Raw genomic sequence first — 18096 nt, forward strand, 5'->3', positions numbered from 1 at the left:
GTACAGGAGCCTTGGCACTCCCGTTACCACGTTCGGGAGCTGTTATTAACCCTCAAGCATCAGGCTCTTAAACCAGAGGAGGTAACTTCACTCAACTTCACTTGCCCCATCACTGCAATGTTCTCACAACCTAAGAATTCAGTTTCAGGAACCCTTCATCTCATGTTCTCAATATTTATTGTTTCTTTGTTTATTTATGTATTTTTCTTTCTTTTTGATTTTGCACAATTTGTTTTCTTTGGCACACTGGTTGTCCACCTTGTTGCTGAAGAACTTCAATGATTCTATAATGGCTATTGGATTTATTGAGTAGGCCCACAAAAAAAAGAAAATTAATTTCATGATTGTATATGAACTTCGGAGTTGAGAGGGAAGTAATTTGGGTGCAGATTCTGGACACACCTGAACTGCTTGAGAGGGCTATATTTTAAAAAATTCTTTCTATATCACGAAGTATGTCACAGCCAGTGAGAGTGCGTAAGAAAACCCTGAAACTGGCTTTTGAGTGGCAAAGTTCCAGAAACTGCCAACATGATCAATAATCTCATGTAATGTAATGGGCAGCCATTGTTCCCTCTGCATCATTGCTTGTTTTATGTTCACTGAACAAGGAGGTCACAGCCCCACTTCAATGTGTCTCATAAACACTACACTTTTGAAGTGGTAACACTCCATTACGTAGTTACTGAGGTGTCAACTTTGAGTATGTGCTTACATTGTGGAGTGATCTCTTAGAGCAAAAGGTGCCTGGCTGGCCATGAGAATTAAGAGACCCAGGAGAAAGGCACACAACAAAGCCTGAACTGATCACAGGAGTGATGCAAATAATGACTAGTTGACAGAAGGGTTGACTATTTAAATGTTCAATGTTTATAAAAAGTGAATATACAAAGATAAGGTATTGCTAAATTTTACTGCATTAATTTCCTTTGATATGTTTGCGTATGATATGCACTACATTGGGAAATTCAATAATTAGTGCATTGAAGAGTTTGCAAGGCGGTATTATCGGGTTGATTGTGGTCCGATGATGAGCATTTTTTTCTGAGAATGGGAACCTGGGGAGATTTGGTCTGTACTCACTGGAGATCAGAGGGATGAAAGGGGTTCCTACTAAGAAAAACACGTCCAAAAGGCTATTTGCTGTAACTGAAGGAACAGCCGCTAGGGTGCTTGATTCCAAGTAAATGGATTGACTATTTGGGCCTGAGCTAGAGAGGAATTTCTTCATATGTAAAGTATTGTAAACCTTTGGAAATCTCTACCTCCATCATTGCGTATGTTTTGCTTCTGAGTTTAGTATATTTTTTGGACTAAGGAAATCAGGCTATGAGAGCAAGCAAGAAAGAGCATTGATTGCAGTGAATAGTGAGGGATAGCAAAGCCTGTGCTTGCTTCCAGTTCTTATGTTCTGAGAATCCTAAAGCACAGGACAGTGTGTAGTTCAGTCTTTTCAGCTCCTCACGGCTCTTTATAAGATCTATCAAATTTGTTTCACTCCCCTGACCTGTGTCCATACCTGTGGATTTTTAAAACATTTTTGCTCTGTATTTCTTTCTTTTGAGTATATGAAGCAACCTTTCAAGCTCCAGAGTAATGGGGAGACAAGAACATCAGCAAAATCTCGCACCTTAAACACTATCTAGCACTGATTTATTGGAACAATAACGTGTTTACATCATTAAGGTAGTACTATGAATTAATTTATTTTTCTTCTTTTATCCCCTTTTAATCATTGTTTCTGTTTCTTTTGATCACTTTGCTTCATCACTCTCACTGAAGTGTGAAGAGTGCCTTTGTTGGCAACACGGCATCTGTATGGGGTTACTGGAAGACAACATTCCAGCCCAATATTTTTGCTACATCTGTCGGGATCCTCCAGGTAATGTACCTTATTTGGCCACCTTCTGATGCTATATTTAAGCTTTCAGTACAATTTAAGTAACATAAGTGAAAATAAAAAAAAACTGCAGATGTTGGAACAGTGAAGTAAAACAGAAAATACTGGACACCCTTAACAGGTCAAGCAGTAAATCATAAGCACAATAGATCATGCAGGTGCTGGAAATCTTGAGAAACACACACAAAATGGTGGAGGAACTCAGTAAGCCAGGCAGCACCTATGGAGGTCAAACAGCATCCATGGAAGAAGAACAGAATCATTGTTTCTTTTCATTTGGAATGTTCCCATAGATGCTACCAGATCTAATGAGTCTTCTCTGCATTTTCTGTTTTTATTTTATACAAAATAACATGATCCTATCTTGTATTTGCATTTGGTTTGGAAATGCATCGAGTTAACGTTTAAAATCTGTTTTAATTTGTTGCTGCTATATACATGACCACTTTTTACTTCAGCAAGAGACATATTAGATATTTCTGTGGAAATGTATTAAATTTATAAAAATAACTTGGTTAGTTAATTTCAATGGGAGGAATGTTTTTTCTCTCTCTCCATGACTGAAAATCTATTGTAAATTATTTTAGTTATACTTGATATGATTCTCAAAGTCAAAATCCTTTGTGACTGAAATCAAATGAAGCTCCGGTTAAAAAAAAAGCAAATTAATACTATTTTCTTGACAGATAAAATTTTCACATTTTTATTCAATATTTTAAGCATCTTTTTTGGACTCTATTTCCAGATAATTCTTTTTGACAAGTATGTTTTCAATGCGATGTGCCTTCTGAATCTGTTGTCAGGGTAAATGTGTTCTTTGAATATGCTGACTTGCATTTATTCAAAGAGCTACACAACAGCAATTTCCATTCAGAATCATAGATTTTTACAGAATGAAAATGCAACCTTTATTCAATTGTATTCTTGCTGACCATCCTATCTGCATACACTAATCCCATGTGCTTGCAGTAATTACATATCCCTCTATGCTCTTTTTCAAATATCTGTCCAAATGCCTCAAATTTCTCCTGAACTGTCAAGCCCTCCAATTCAGAAAAACTATCCTTGTCAATCTGCACCCTCACAGGCTGAATTACATTCTTACTGAACTGCACACAATGGTCTAAGGATGAACCTACCCAATATTTTGTGGAACTGTAACACAGCATCCAAAGCCCTACACTCAATTCCTCAGCCTGCATAACCTGCCATACACATCCTTTACTATCCTATCTGTGATTGATCCTGCTGTATCTTTCAACAACCTTTTCATTGCCGTCAACTCCAACAAACTTCGTGTGAACTGCAAATGCATTAACACATCCAAGTCATTTATATATATGTAAACAAACAAACATTGTGTGCACCAAATATAGCATACCAAATTGGAGGAGGTACATAGTTTCAGGGGAAATTGTCAGAGGACAATGTGTGATAAAAGATCCAGGGTGTGATATATGAAGCAGGTGAGGACAGGGAACTGGAAGTTGTCAAAGTAGTGAAGAGCATGTATAACAACACACACAAAATGCTGGTGGAACACAGCAGGCCAGGCAGCATCTATAGGGAGAAGCGCTGTCAATGCTTCGGGCCGAGACCCTTCGTCAGGACTAACCGGAAGGAAAGATAGTAAGATATTTGAAAGTAGTGGGGGGAGGGGGAAATGTGAAATGATAGGAGAAGACCGGAGGGGGTGGAATGAGGCTAAGAGCTGGAAAGGTGATTGGTGAAAGTGATACAGAGCTGGAGAAGGGAAAGGATCATGGGACGGGAGGCCTCAGGAGAAAGAAAGGTGGGGGGGGAGAGCACCAGAGGGAGATGGAGAACAGGCAAACAACTAAATATGTCAGGGATGGAGTAAGAAGGGGAGGAGAGGCATTAACAGAAGTTAGAGAAGTCAATGTTCATGCCATCAGGTTGGAGGCTACCTATATAAGGTGGTGTTCCTCCAACCTGAGTTTAGAGTCATTAGATTCATTCATCAATAGAGGAGGCCATGGATGGACATATCAGACTGGGAATGGGACGTGGAATTAAAATGTGTGAACAGGCAAACAACTAAATATGTCAAGGATGGGGATCACCCCCCTCCTTTCTTTCTCCTGAGGCCTCCTGTCCCATGATCCTTTCCCTTCTGTAGCTCTGTTTCACTTTCGCCAATCACCTTTTCAGCTCTTAGCTTCATCCCACCCCCTCTGGTCTTCTCCTATCATTTCGCATTTCCCCCTCCCCCCACTACTTTCAAATCTCTTATCTTTCGGTTAGTCCTGACGAAGGATCTCGGCCCGAAGCGTCGACAATGCTTCTCCCTATAGATGCTGCCTGGCCTGCTGTGTTCCACCAGCATTTTGTGTGTGTTGTTTGAATTTCCAGCATCTGCAGATTTCCTCATGTTTGTTCGTAAGGGCATGTATATCCTGAATATCTGTGGGAAAGGACTAGATAAGGGGTGACAGTAAATTTTGCTATAGTAATTACCCACAGAAGCTGATCTATACTCAATCAATATTGCTAATAAAGCAGATCACTCAGTGATTATCACTTTTCTGGATGCAGATTGGGTGCTATGTTTCCTTCATTATGCGACCAATTACATTCAAGAAGCACTTGGGCACTGCAACCAACTGTAACCAATAAATTATTTAATTTATAAATAGTTCATTAGAAGTAAAGCATCTTGCGGAATTAAGAACTGTGCTACATGATTTTGGTTCCTGTAGGTCAGAGATGGAGTGCCAAATATTGTTATGATAAAGAATGGCTGAAAAATGGATATATGTATGGTCTATCATTCTTGAAGGAGAATTATTCCCAGCAGAATGCTAAGAAAATAATATCAACGCACCAGCTCTTGGCTGATGTTTATAGTGTGACTGAAGTGCTCCATGGCCTTCAACTGAAGATTAATATTCTCCAGTAAGTATGTGTGACCTCGAGCAAAAGTTACACAGAACTCAGTGTTAGTGTAAAGTAGTTTTCCTTTTAAAACTAGGCTATTGCTATAGTTTTAATAAATTTGGATGACTTCTCATTTAGTACATTTCATTCTGTGCCCATAGAATGTTCTCTCCATTGGCAAAATACCACCTTTCAGACTGCAAGGGTGACTCTGAGCATCCACTCTCTTGTCACTTTAACACCTCTCCCTTTCCAACCTCTCTGTATTTGGTCTCCTATTCCATTCCAGTGATCCCTATGTAAGTTCAAAGAACAACAGCTCATATTCTGTCAGGGCACATTACAGCCCCTGGGACTCAGTATAAAATTTAAATATTTTAGATAGCTACCCCTCTTTTGCTAGATATTTCAATTTTTCCTCTCCTTTTCTCTCCAGTCTCTGCAAGAATTTAACAAAGTGGTTACTTTAACAACTTAGTTTGTACCCCATCATTGACATTCCCACTGGTCTCCTCACTCTTTCCCTTCCTACAACTTAAACCATACTAATTTTCTCACTTTTCCAATTTAGATGAGGGGACATGGATTTTAAAACATTAACAGTTTCCCTCTCCACAGATGCTACCTGATCTGCTGAGAGGTTCTGGCACTTTCTGTTTCTTTTTTAATTTTAATGGTCCCTGACTCTGGAATCAAGACATCACCTGATGCTACTAGGAGGAATTCCTGCTCCAGTTTGTGTTGTAATCTTGCTCCTTCGCTTCCACTTTGCTCTTCTGAAGTTTAATATAAATTTCAAATGGCTTTTAATCAGTGTAAATTTATGTAGTAAAGATGAAGCAGGGTAATGGAGAGCTTGAACAGATAGTGAATATTGGGAGTATTTCTTAGGATATGTGGACATGGCATATGAATTTTAAGTTTTTTAACTGTATATATACAAGTCATCATAGTGTTATGCTCCATATGTATGCTTCTTTGTAAAAGTGCACCCCCACATATAGTCTGGTAAGGGTTCAGAATAATTCCACCCTACTGCCTATCAAATCTCTGTCTGACACAGCAGAGTAGTCCTTAATGAAGCACATCATAGAGATATGCAGGGAAATTAATGCAGAACTGGACATTATTATGTAATGCTTCCACATCTTCATGTTAATGGCAGACTGATGCTCGAAGGTTAGTTTGCATAAGATTCAGAGGGAGTTGGTGAGATGGATTTAGAATTAGCTTGATGACAGGGAGCAGAGAGGTTGTTGAAGGTCGATTCTCCAACTGAAGGCTTGTGATTAGTGAGGTGCCCCAGGGTTCACTGGTGGGACCTGTTATTGACTACTCATCTAAATTATTTGAATGTGAATGTAGATGGCACAATTAGCAAGTTTGCTGAAGACATTAGATTTCACTGCTGACAGTGAAACACGTAACAATGAACTGCAAAGAGATCTTGATCAATTAGGGAGATGGGTTGAGGAATGGCAAATGGATTTCAACTAAGGGTACATCCACACTAGACCGAATAATTTTGAAAACGCCAGTTTCGCGTAAAAACGATAGGCGTCCACACTACGCGTTTTAAAAAATACCTCTGTCCACATTGAAACGGATATTTCAGCGAATCTCCCCCTACTGCGCATGCGCAGGACACATCTACCGAAAACAAGCGACTTGTTTGGTGTTGAATCTCGCTGTGAAAGACAGTGCATGTTTGTTTAGTTACAGACTAGGATAACTTAAACGACGGACAGCTTTTGGCTCTCACGCAGGAGGATTTAAAGGTTAAAAAAAACCCAAATACTGAAGCGTATGGAGGCAAATGACAGGGAGTTCACAGACTGTATGACCCGGCTGAAGACGAACATTGAAAAACTAGCTAACTCTGTTGCATTAATAAAGCACCTTGTTAAATGTGTAAAACATGTCTGCAAGAGTATTATCTTGCATTTCCATACAATTTTACATAAGGCTGTTACACATCTATTGTCAGAGAAGTACTTGTGTGAATAGGTAAACCACCTTCATACAAGCAATGACGGAAAACAGGGCAAAGTGAGTACAGTATACTTATTCAGTAAGTTATGGGTCAAAGTATTTGGTGAGTACATTTCTAACTCTTCTGGCTTCAGTCTCGTTGCCGCCTGTTCTGAAATTGTTAGATTGCGTTCAAGAAAACAATGAAATGGCGTGCTGCCGTCTGACAGCGTTTTCAGATTTCTCCGGTTACCCCGTCCACACTGATCTGCCCGAGCGGCGTTTTCAAAAATACCCACCCTGGAAAGCGTTTCTGAAAAGCTCCGGTTTCAGGGGATGAAAATGCCATTTTAGTGTGGACGGAGGGTAATAAACAAAGAGAAAAAGCTTCAGTTATGGAATTATCCGGTGTAGTGTGGACGTAGCCTTAGTCAAGTTTGAGGAGGTGCATTTTGATCATTTAAACAAAGATAGGACCTGCACTGAATGATAGGGCACTGACAGATCTACCTATAATCATTGTTTCAAGAGGGAATTGGTAATACAACTGTAGAGTTCACTGAAAGTAACCACACAAGTAAACAGGGTAGTGAAGAAAGCATTTAGCATGCAGGCCTTCATTAATCAGGGCATCGTATTGAGGAATAGGGACATAATGTTGCAATTATGTATGTGATTGGTGAGACTCCACTTGGAGTATTGTGAGCAGTTTTCATCACCTTACTAAAGGAACAACGTGTCAGGCTGCAGAAGGTGCAGAAGAGATTTACGAGGATGTTGCCTAGACTAGAGGACATGAGTTATGGGGAGACATTGACCACATTGGATCTTTGTTCCTTGGAGCATAAGAGAATGAGAGGTGACCTCATAGGAGTTCATAAAAATGGTTAAAATGGATGGGTATAGACTTATCCCCAGGATTGGGGAGAGCAAAACTACAGGGCAAAGATGTAAGAGGAGAGAAATTTTAAAGAGACCTGAGAGGTAGCTTCTTTACTGAGAGGGTAGTGAGTAACTGGAACGAGCTGCCAGAGGAAGTGGTCAAGTTTGTACAAATTACAATATTTAAGAGGCATGGAGGATTATGAACTGAGCAAGGGCAGTTGGGACCAGCAAGTAGTCAGCATGGGTCAGTTAGGCTAAAAGCTGTGCTTCCATTCTATATTATTCTATGACTTTTTGACTCTGCATTTGAGTGGACTGGGGCCACAAAATGCACAGAAGATTTTATTCTGGTGTTGACAGCCTTCTTATATTTTCTGCAAAGTAACATGGTCTGACGTCTTCCTATCCTATCCACCTGAAGGAGCAGAAAACACCCTGATCTGCATCTCTGGGCCCAGTCTCGCATCAAATCTACACAAGGCCAACCTACAGGAGAAAAGATCAAAGAATGTATGGATGGTCCCAAGAAGCCTGAAAAGGTCTACCACAATCAGAGTCATAAAGGCAGATCAGAAGTCACCCAGAAAGTAGCAGGAACCTACATCACCGATGAGCACAGCTACCAGAAACCTCAGAGCTACAGCCTAGAAAAGAAGACTACAATAGACCACAAAAGTTCAGAAGATGAGGAAACCAGTAGATCAGGGGACAAGAGTCCTGTGTTCAAGAGGACTGAAAGACAAATGGTGCAGAAAGCGGATAATCCATCTAAACAGGTATATTTTTTGCATTACTTTTTAAAGTAGCTCATGATTTTATGTTCCATTCGCTTTTTGTTTTTTTTAAGCAAGGATTTTCAGGTTACTTGCAAAAACTGAAAGGAATTATACTGAAAGAAAGATCTCTATATCCCTCTTAATACAACTGCTATTCTGAGCAACAATCTGAATTTATACAGTGGCCTATGTATAGTAAAGTATCCCAAGACAATTTATAGAGTTGTAAACAGATAAAAATGTATAACAAGTTAGAGAGAGGTTTTGGGGCTTAACAGGGTTTCAGACACGATAATAGGTGAGGCCTTAGAGAAACTTAGACACCCAGAAACACTGTTTCCTATTGTAGATTGTGAGAAATTGGAAACCACTGTCTAAGAATGAAATATTTTGGATGTTATATATGTACAATTGCTTAGAATGATTGAAAATGTAATTAGAAAATATCACATACACTGGTTTTGGAATCAGTAACAAAGGAGCAGTACAAATATAGAACAAGTGTTCAAAATGGGTGGCATGGCTAGCAGAGTGCTTCACAGCACTAGCTGTAAGGAATTGATGTGTTCTCCCCGTGACCCCATGGGGTTCCTCCAGGTGCTCCAGCTTCCTCCCACATTCCAAAGATGTCCTGTTCGGGTTAGTGTATGCTGTGTATGTTGTGTTGGAAGCATGCCAACATTTGTGGCCTCTCAGCACAATCCCCGCTGATTGAATTGGTGCAAAACAACACATTTTATTATGTGATGTACACGTGAATAAAGCTAATCTATCTTTTAAAGCTGAAGTTGGGAAGGAAGAATAACTATAATGTGATTTGAAGAATGTTTTCAAAATAGAAAAGCAAACTACTGTGGTGGATTGAGATAAACTATTTTCTAGAGATTAGGAAGTCTTAGAATAGAAAACATGCTAAAACTCATAGCTAAGCCTTTCAGGGGTGAAGTTAAGCAATACTATATATGCAAACGGAGGTAAAGATTGGAACTATCTGCAAGAAATGGCAGTTAGTGAATGGCCAGTCATTAATTTCAAATCTAAGATTGATAAGTGTTTTGTTAAATAAACATACTGAGGCAAGTGTGGGTATATTGAATTAATTTGCTAATCTAATTGAATCGTTAAACACAAGTATCAAATAAACAATTCATATTCCAGTGTTTCTAAACAATTAAACCCTTCAATTCCACTGGAGGATCACATTTGGATGAGGTTTAATTCAAATCTGACAAAACCATCAAGTTAGCCAAACTAGATTTTAAGCTACAAGAGAAGGCTATTGTAAGGCACTCTATTAATGGATTCAGCTGACAAATGGATAGTTTTAGAGGGATGAACTAAGCATGGCCCTTGAAAAATGTGCATCAGAATTTTTGTAATGATTGGAAGATATTAGCTGTTAGGAAATGGATCTTGAATTCTGATCTGTTTCTGTTGCTATGAATTTGCCGAACAATTGACTTGCTTGTAAAGATTTACTTATAATCTTAGCTTTACTCAATTACTAAAAGTATTTTAAATATTTGTGAAAAATTTTGTGTTAGGCTCGGAGCCAACTGTTACAGCCCATTGCATTTTAGTCATTAAGATTTTTTTTGGTCAAGTGTTTAGGTCAGAACTTTTGGAATGGAGAAGGATGAGAGAAAGAAATAAAATATTTCTAAGTTGCTGGTTTCCCTCCAAACTACACAACTATTAGATGGAAAAAGTATCTCTTTCTTTAACATCGCTGATTCTCATCCTTTACCAGACAGACTGCAGCAATGAAATCCCATTCTTACATTTCCTCAAGGGATACAATACAAGTATTGAATTGCCTGCAATTCCCACATCCAATAAATGTATTTCTTTCAAATTAATGTTCTAAATACATAAAAAACATAAAACAACCTTGCCTCTATATGGTCATGTTTCTAATTATGAGATATTTTGAAACACAGGAGGCCATTTCAGTTGAATGACTTGTTTCTTGGTGGTAGGTCTGATAATTGTAGTGTTCAAATTCATTATCAATTCCTTAAATAATGTAGCATGTTCTTTGTTTATAAGAACTAGACAGGCTTGAGATAGTAAGTATAAGCAATATTAAAGCCAGTTGGTGATCATCCCAAACTAGATGCTAATTGACCGGTTGAGTTCCCAATTCATTCTGCACTACTTCAAAGAAATGATAGATGTCGCTTTTAATGTTTAAAATGTCATTTTCTGTTACTGTGTCCTTGGTTCCTTTAAAATGTCAGAAGAGGCCTGTGAGTAAATTTCATGTACCATGTAAGTTCCATGTTGAATTTTGGTGATTTTGTTTTCTGCTTTTCCCTGTCAATTTTCTTTTCTTTTGGTTATATTTGGTTATGCAGGTGCTCATTCTTTAAGGCACTGTGTACCAGCTAACTGTTTTAAGATTGGAGTTGTGGGAGTGGCTTGCAGTATTGGCCTTTCCTGTTGAAACAATTGTTCATGCACAGTTGTTTCATATCTTTATGTCTCAGTGAAGAGTGGGAGTATTATCCATTCTCTCACTTTAACCTCAAGTGTTTTGGCCAGTCCTCCAATGCCTGAGATAAGCCATTTGGTAACTCCATGATTAAAAAAAAAATCTAAGTGTGTTGAATGTAAATTCAGATATCTGGTTGTAATTTAATATTGCAACAAAGCAATTCATTAATTTGAAATGAGCTGATTCACGATGTACCTCTTATCAATAAACAGGACAAAGATCTTCCTTTATATTGGGCTATACTGCATGATACATTATTTTTGTTTTACACAATTATGTTGATAACAGGGGACTACTGACCTTAAAGAAACATTTATGATTTTAAATGATGGCAACTGTGACAAGACAATGGAAGATGAACACATCAACCCGCAATTTCCATGGCAGGTGAACCTACTGACTCACATTGAGGCCGTGCAAAATGAAGTCAATAACAGAATGGACCTTATTGAGAAGGAGCTGGATGGTAAGGCTAGTGGCTACCATGATACCTTTGTTCCTATTGTCTTATTAAAAACAAATCCAAGTCTTCACTGTAGTGATATAATTCGCAAGATTTCTTTTATTCGTTTGAGTTTCATAAGTTATGCTTTAATTCAGGTTTTGAAAAGGGTATGGGAGTTTAGTGCCAGAAGTATACCACTCAGAGAAAAGGTTGGGTAGATTTTTTTACTTGGTGATGAAATCCTGAATGAAGGTAATACCATCCTTAAATTAAAGGTGGAAGATGGATTAGCACAGAAAGAACATGATAGACCATATGGCCGTAAAACATAAGAGCAGAATTAGACAATTTAGCCCACAGAGTCTGCTCTGCTATTCCATCATGGCTGATTTATTGTCCGTCTCAACCGCGTTCTCTTGCCTTCTCCCCATGACCTTCGGTGCCCTGCCTAATAAAGAATCTTATCAATTTTCATTTTAAATATACCCAGCGGCTGTCTATGATGATGAATTCCACAGATATACTGCCCGATGGCTAAAGAATTTCCTCCTTATCTCTGTTCTAAATGACGTCTCTATTCTGACGCTATGCCCTCTAGTCCTAGACTCCCCCATTACAGGAAACATCCTCTCCACATCCACTCTATCTAGGCCATTTAGTATTCAGTGAGAAATTCCCCCCTCATTCTAAACTCCAGCAAGTATAGACCAGAGCCATGCATTAACCCTTTTATTCCCGAAATCATTCTTGTGAACCTTCTCTGGACCCTCTCTAATGCAAGCGCATCTTTTCTTAGATAAGGAGCCCAAAACTGCTCTCAATGCTTCAGATGCGGTCTGACCAATACTGTATACAACCTCAGTATTATAACCTTGCTTTTATATTATAGTCCTCCCAAAGTGGATGCTCGTGTTGCCTTTACCTTCCAATTCAACCTGCAAGTTAACCTTTAGGGAACACTGCACAAAGACTCACAAGTCACTTTGCACCTCAAACTTTGAATTTTCTCCTCATCAGAAAATAGTCTAGGGCTTTATTCCTTTTACCAAAGTGTACAACCATACACTTCCCTACTCTATAGTCCATCTGCCACCTCTTTGTTCATTCTCCAAATCTGTCTAAGTACTTCTGTAAAATCCCTGCTTCCTCAACACCACCTGTCCCTCCAGCTACCTCCATATAGTCTGCAAACTTGGCCACAAAGCCATCAATTCTGCCATCCAATTCATTGACATGCAACCTGAAAAGAAGCAGTCAGAATGCAACTAGTTAACAGCAGCCAACCAGAAAGGGCCCCCCCTTTATTTCCATTTTTTGCCTGCTGCTGATCAGCCAATCTTATATCTATGCTAGTATTTTTCCTGTAATACTTTGGGTTCTTAACTTGTTCAGTAGCCTCATGTTCCTTAAGCGGAAATCTGTGGGAGTTATTTGAAGAGCTAACAGGCAGGATAGCCAAGGGGAGTCAGTGGATGATGTTTACTTGAATTCTCAGAAGGCCTTTGTTCCCCATTGCTACCTCTCAGGCATCATTTTCCAGTGGTCCGATATCCACTCTCATCTCTTTTACTTTTCATATATCTGAAAAAACCTTTGGTATCCCGAAAAAGGATCCAGTGCTTTCCCAACGTATATGACAAATAGACTCTTCTCGGGCTACCAGCTGGATACAGGTATCAATTTTAACCAATGTTTCGATGACAAATTGCCATCTTCATCAGGGATGATGCCCAGGCACATCTAGTCTGGTGCTATATATACCCCCGTTGTCCATCCCTCATGATTGGTTAGTCTTCAATCAATCAGGTTTTTGCTGTCCAACCTTGTTTACAATTGAATTCCAGTTCTTACTTTGAATGAGATCTGCATCTTTGTTAAAATTCTTCTCCTCTAGTTTAGAACTGCTTCCTTCACCAGGCAGTCCCAAAAACCCTAGGTGCAGCAGGTTAGTTTTGTGCCATTGAAGTCAATCCTCTTTTATATTATTGGCTAACTTACCTTCATATTTCATCTTTTATGGCTTTTTATAGTGTGCTGTTGGATTTGAAAAACTTCCATATCCTCTAAATTCTCAGTAATGTTTCATTAATTATATGCCCTCTCTTTTGCTTTTTTGCTATCTTTGACTTCCCTTGTCAACCATAGTTGCGTCATCCTCCCTGTAGAATACTACTTCATCTTTGGGATTGATCTACCCTGCACCTGCCAAGTTGTTCCCAGAAACTCCACCCATTCTGCTGTCATCCCTCATATTGTTCCCTTCTAAGCAACTTTGGCCAGCTCTTCTCTGATGCCTCTATAATTTCCTTTACTCCACTGTAATTTATATCTAATTTTATCTTCCCCCTCTCAAACTGCAGGGTGAATTCTATCATATTATGATCACTGCTTCCAAAGGGTTGTTTTACCTTAAGCTCCCTAATCAAATCTGGTTCATTACACAATGCCCAATCCAGAATTACCTTTCCCCTAGTGGGAACCACAAGCTGCTCTAAAAAGCCATCTCGCAGGCATTCTACAAATTCCCACTCTTGTAATCCAGCACCAACCCGATTTTCCCAATCTACCTGCATAATGAAATCCTCCATGACTATCATAACATTGTCCTTTTTTTACAAAATTCAAAGTTCAAAGTACATTTATTATTGAGGTATGTATACCATACAGAACCTTAGATTTGTCTTTTTGCAGGCAATCACAAAACAAAGAAACACCAAAGGACCCACTAAAAAAACACACAGACAACAACCTGAAAGTGAATCCACAGCCACAGAGGCAGTCCAGCACTGCAGCCGGTCCAGGAGTCAGAGGCATGACACCTTAAATACCTCGCACCAGAGTCTTTCTACCCTTGCAATTTCTTAATTCTATCCACAAGGATTCTACATCTTCCAATCCTATATCACCTCCATCTAAGGAATTGATCACCATTTTTACAAACAGGGCCACCCCACCCCTCTGCTTACCTGCCTGTCCTTTCGATACAATGTGTATCCAAGGATGTTAAAATCCCAACTATGATCTTCTTTCACTCATAACTCAGTAATGCCCACAACGTCATACCTGCCAATCTCTAACTCCGCTACAAGATCATCTATCTTATTCTGCATAGTGCATGTATTCAAATATAACACCTTCAGTCTTGCATTGATTGCCAGTTTTGATTTTGCCCCATGTTACATCCAACTCATCCCACTGACTGCAATTTTACCCAATCATCTGCCTGACTTCCTCATAGTCTATCCACACACTGCATTTACTTCAGATAGTTCCATTTATTATCAGAGAATGTATAGAGTATACAATCTGAATGTTTAACCTTCATTGATATCCATGAATAGTAGAACCTCAAAAGAATGAATGACCTAAAAACCAGTAGAACCCAAATGCCCCCTCTCCCCTTCCCTGTGCAAGCAGCATCAACACATCAACTGCCCCCTCCCCCACCAATTTCAGCTGAAAGCATCAGCAGCCATCCCCCACCAAGCAGTCGCAAAGCACCCAAGGAGAGACCATAACCTGCAGTTAACAAAAACTACTGTTTACCCCACAGTTCAACATGCCACAGGCCCTCTCTCACCAACAAGGGACAGAGAAATGTCATCCATTTCACAGCGAAAGGGGAAATTAACAGCCACTGATATGATGTTACAGTCTGCTGCATCATTTTTATTCTGAGATTCTCCGATTTGAGAATCAACAGCAGACTCTCCCCTACCATCAAGAGAAAGAGAGAGAGAGTCACTCGACTACAAAAGCCTCCATCTGCATATCTGCCACATCGAAGTCCTCATGTTCCTTTTCCCGTGACGCCTCAGTCAGCAACACTAGCACGGAATTGGTTGTTCTCAGGGCTGCGCTGGGCTGCACCCAGGAGGTGCTATCTTCCAAGCCGTGCAATTGGTTCTTGTACACCAATTGCCCCATCCTCAGCCCTATCACTCTGATTCCCATTCCCCTGCCGGATTAATTTAAATCCTCCCCAACAACTCTAGCAAACCTGCCTGCAAGGATGTTGGTCCCCCTTGGGTTAAGGTGTAACCTGTCTTTTTTTGTATAGGTGTTGCGTTCCCCAGAAGAGATTGCAATAATCCAGAAATCTGGGACTCAGCCCTCTGCACCAATTCCTCAGGCAAGGAAGAGTTGAATAGCTATAGAACTGTCTATGATTTTGGTAGTTCACCTTGTATATGATTGAGGTTAAATACACTCCACCACAAAAGATCAGAAATGTGTGTTGTTAATATGCTGACTTGGCTGATCTGGTAGTGCATGGGTGGAAATGGTCGATAGGGATGATGCCTTATTTACCAAAATAATCTGTTCCCATTTTCCTTGTAAAACCCTTCTGTCCAACCTTAAACAGTTCCAACAGCTAAGTCATCCTGATGATAGCTACTTCTTTCAGGATTGATATTGATGTAAAACTCTACAGAGCAGTCTGACTGAAAGTATTCAGCAGAGAAAAATTAATGGTGTCAGTTTTTAAGTCCCCTTTTGTATCTTTGACTGTAGTGAATTGGTGACTTTTCTTTTGTTTCTTCCTGTGCAATGTTCTAGTTCTGGAAAGCTGGCTGGACTTTTCCGGGGATCTTGAACCACCAGAGCCACTTGCAAGACTTCCACAGCTGAAACGCCACATCAAACAACTCCTGACGGATTTGGGAAAAGTACAGCAAATGGCTTGCTGCTGCTCTCTTTGAGAAGAAAAATGATTGATCGATAGGGATGGGAGAGAGGAATGTGGAAGGTGGAGCTACATTAACTTTAACAGGCATGTTGGATGTGGGAGCAGCGGATGATGGCAAAGTAATGGAGCGGGGTGAAAATCACATCTTGGAAACAGTAGAAACATTGAGAAACATCTTGGTAGACAGAAGAACAAGAATACTACTAGCATGTTTGAACCAATAAATGAGACGAAAAAAATATTGAACTTTTAGATATCTTTCAGTATCAAGCTTTAGACACCTTCACTTTCATTGACAGTTCTTGTTGGAATAAGGTGACCCAATGATGTTGTGCATATCATTCAAGGAGCATCAAGGTCTCTGATAATGTGTTCACATGCTCTTTCATAACCTCTTATGAATTTGTTGGAGTTGTGGAAGAAGTTTTAGGTTGATGAAAGAGCGGGAGGGGTCAACTGCAATTGTTATGCGAATGCTAGAAGAAGATCAGATATGCTGCTCAGGTCAGGTACTGACAGCTGACAGCTTCATTGTCTGATATCAATGAAATAACACAGACATGGGAGGACTGGAGTGAAAGGGAGATAGTTTTAAATCACTGAGCTGGTGTTCATTATATTCTCGCGATAGATTGACTAAGTACAGATTCAGACCACTTGCTGCAGGATTAGTTGAGAAAGAAGTCATTATTAGAAGTAATAACATGGGAGTTAGCCTCTGTGCGAGTTCCCAGTGGTTAAACCTCAACCTCTTCTCTATATCATACAACTGGTTATTTGACGAGAAAAGTAAAGTAAGTATTTGCTTAGATTGCGAGCAAGGAAAGATGAAGTAGTTCAACATTTTCTGGCCTTTTACGATTAAAGGATAGAAGGCAGAAACAGCTTCATTGAAGGTCAAGTACAAGAATTGATTGCTGAATTTGACCAATGAATCATTCAGTTCAGTAGCACTGTATAACCACTGGAATCTTGCTGGATTTGTAATGGCAAGTAATTGATATTCTTTGCAGCATCTTCAATATTTTGCACCCACCAGTGATCTGAAATGTGTTCTTAAAACTTTATGAAACCCAAGGATTTAAGTTTCTCTGTTGTACTCTATGCAGTTGTTAACAGTATACTATGCAGAGCCTAAACCAAGATGTTAATTTTTGAGTACTCCCAGTCAATTTCAGGTGTTCCATCACTCTAGAACAAACGTTCACAATTTCAAGTGAAGGTAAAAGCTACTCATGAGCAGGTTAGGGAATATGTGAAGCAAATTAAGTCGTCCTGCAGATCTCCCATCATTCCTTCTCTCTTCCACTCCTGGACAGAGAGGCAAAAAAGCAAAATACTTCTTGAGTTGGTGCAAAATTTAAGGGTGTGGAAAATAAGAGGAGTCAAGAAAATACATTAAATTGTGGGCAGTGTATTGTAAGGGTTTGATGGTGAGTAGTTGTTGCACAAACAGCTAATTAGTACCAGTACCTATAATCATACTCTGTGTAGCAGTTTGCATTCTATTAAAACAAGTGTATGAAAAATAATGTCAATGCAAATAGACTCAGCTTGTAAGCTGTTGCTGTGGTGGAGGGCCTCACTATATTTTTACTTGCCTAAAATACTCAGCTGCTGTTGTTCAAAAGTATGAAATATAATAAAAAAAAAGAATTGTACTAGGCAAATATATTTGCCAAAAGAATGTACGTTGACTCTAAATGTATACATCAAAAAAGTGTATATTTGCCTTAAGTGTATAAAATTCTGGAAGCTTAAGTTCCCTTTTCATTTCATTTGTGTATAAAACATTAAACTGTGTTTTTCATAGACAATAAATATTTAAAAACAAGAAACATCTTTGACTGTTGGAAACAAGCAACAATTGTTTCAGCTGAACTAAGAAAATCAAAAAAGTTGCAGATGCAGTAAATCTGAAACAAAAAAAAATTGCAAACTCTCAGTAGGTCAGGTTGTTTATGTAAAAAGTAAAAGTTATGAAGACTCACTTGAACTTCACAGAAGCATATTGTACCATAAGGATACTGTATA

The 18096-nt window shown here is 39.2% G+C and overlaps 1 protein-coding gene across 8 annotated transcripts in view; it reads left to right on the forward strand.

Moving 5' to 3' along the window:
* The window catches only part of phf20l1 (PHD finger protein 20 like 1), a 106825-nt gene extending 88937 nt beyond the window's left edge, over positions 1-17888 (forward strand). For 5 of the 8 annotated variants that reach the window (XM_059974739.1, XM_059974720.1, XM_059974779.1 and 2 more), the window contains 7 exons: positions 1783-1882; positions 4621-4816; positions 8076-8430; positions 11216-11393; positions 12983-13045; positions 15433-15504; positions 15933-17888. In XM_059974739.1, coding sequence (XP_059830722.1) covers positions 1783-1882; positions 4621-4816; positions 8076-8430; positions 11216-11393; positions 12983-13045; positions 15433-15504; positions 15933-16075 — 1107 coding nt within the window. In that variant the 3' untranslated portion in view covers positions 16076-17888. The remainder of the gene's footprint in view (positions 1-1782; positions 1883-4620; positions 4817-8075; positions 8431-11215; positions 11394-12982; positions 13046-15432; positions 15505-15932) is intronic. The other 3 variants (XM_059974765.1, XM_059974757.1, XM_059974772.1) reach the window with 3 other exon arrangements.
* Positions 17889-18096: the final 208 nt, after the last annotated feature.

The sequence above is a fragment of the Hypanus sabinus genome, chromosome 1 (assembly GCF_030144855.1).
Source record: "Hypanus sabinus isolate sHypSab1 chromosome 1, sHypSab1.hap1, whole genome shotgun sequence".
NCBI classification, from domain to species: Eukaryota; Metazoa; Chordata; class Chondrichthyes; order Myliobatiformes; family Dasyatidae; genus Hypanus; species Hypanus sabinus.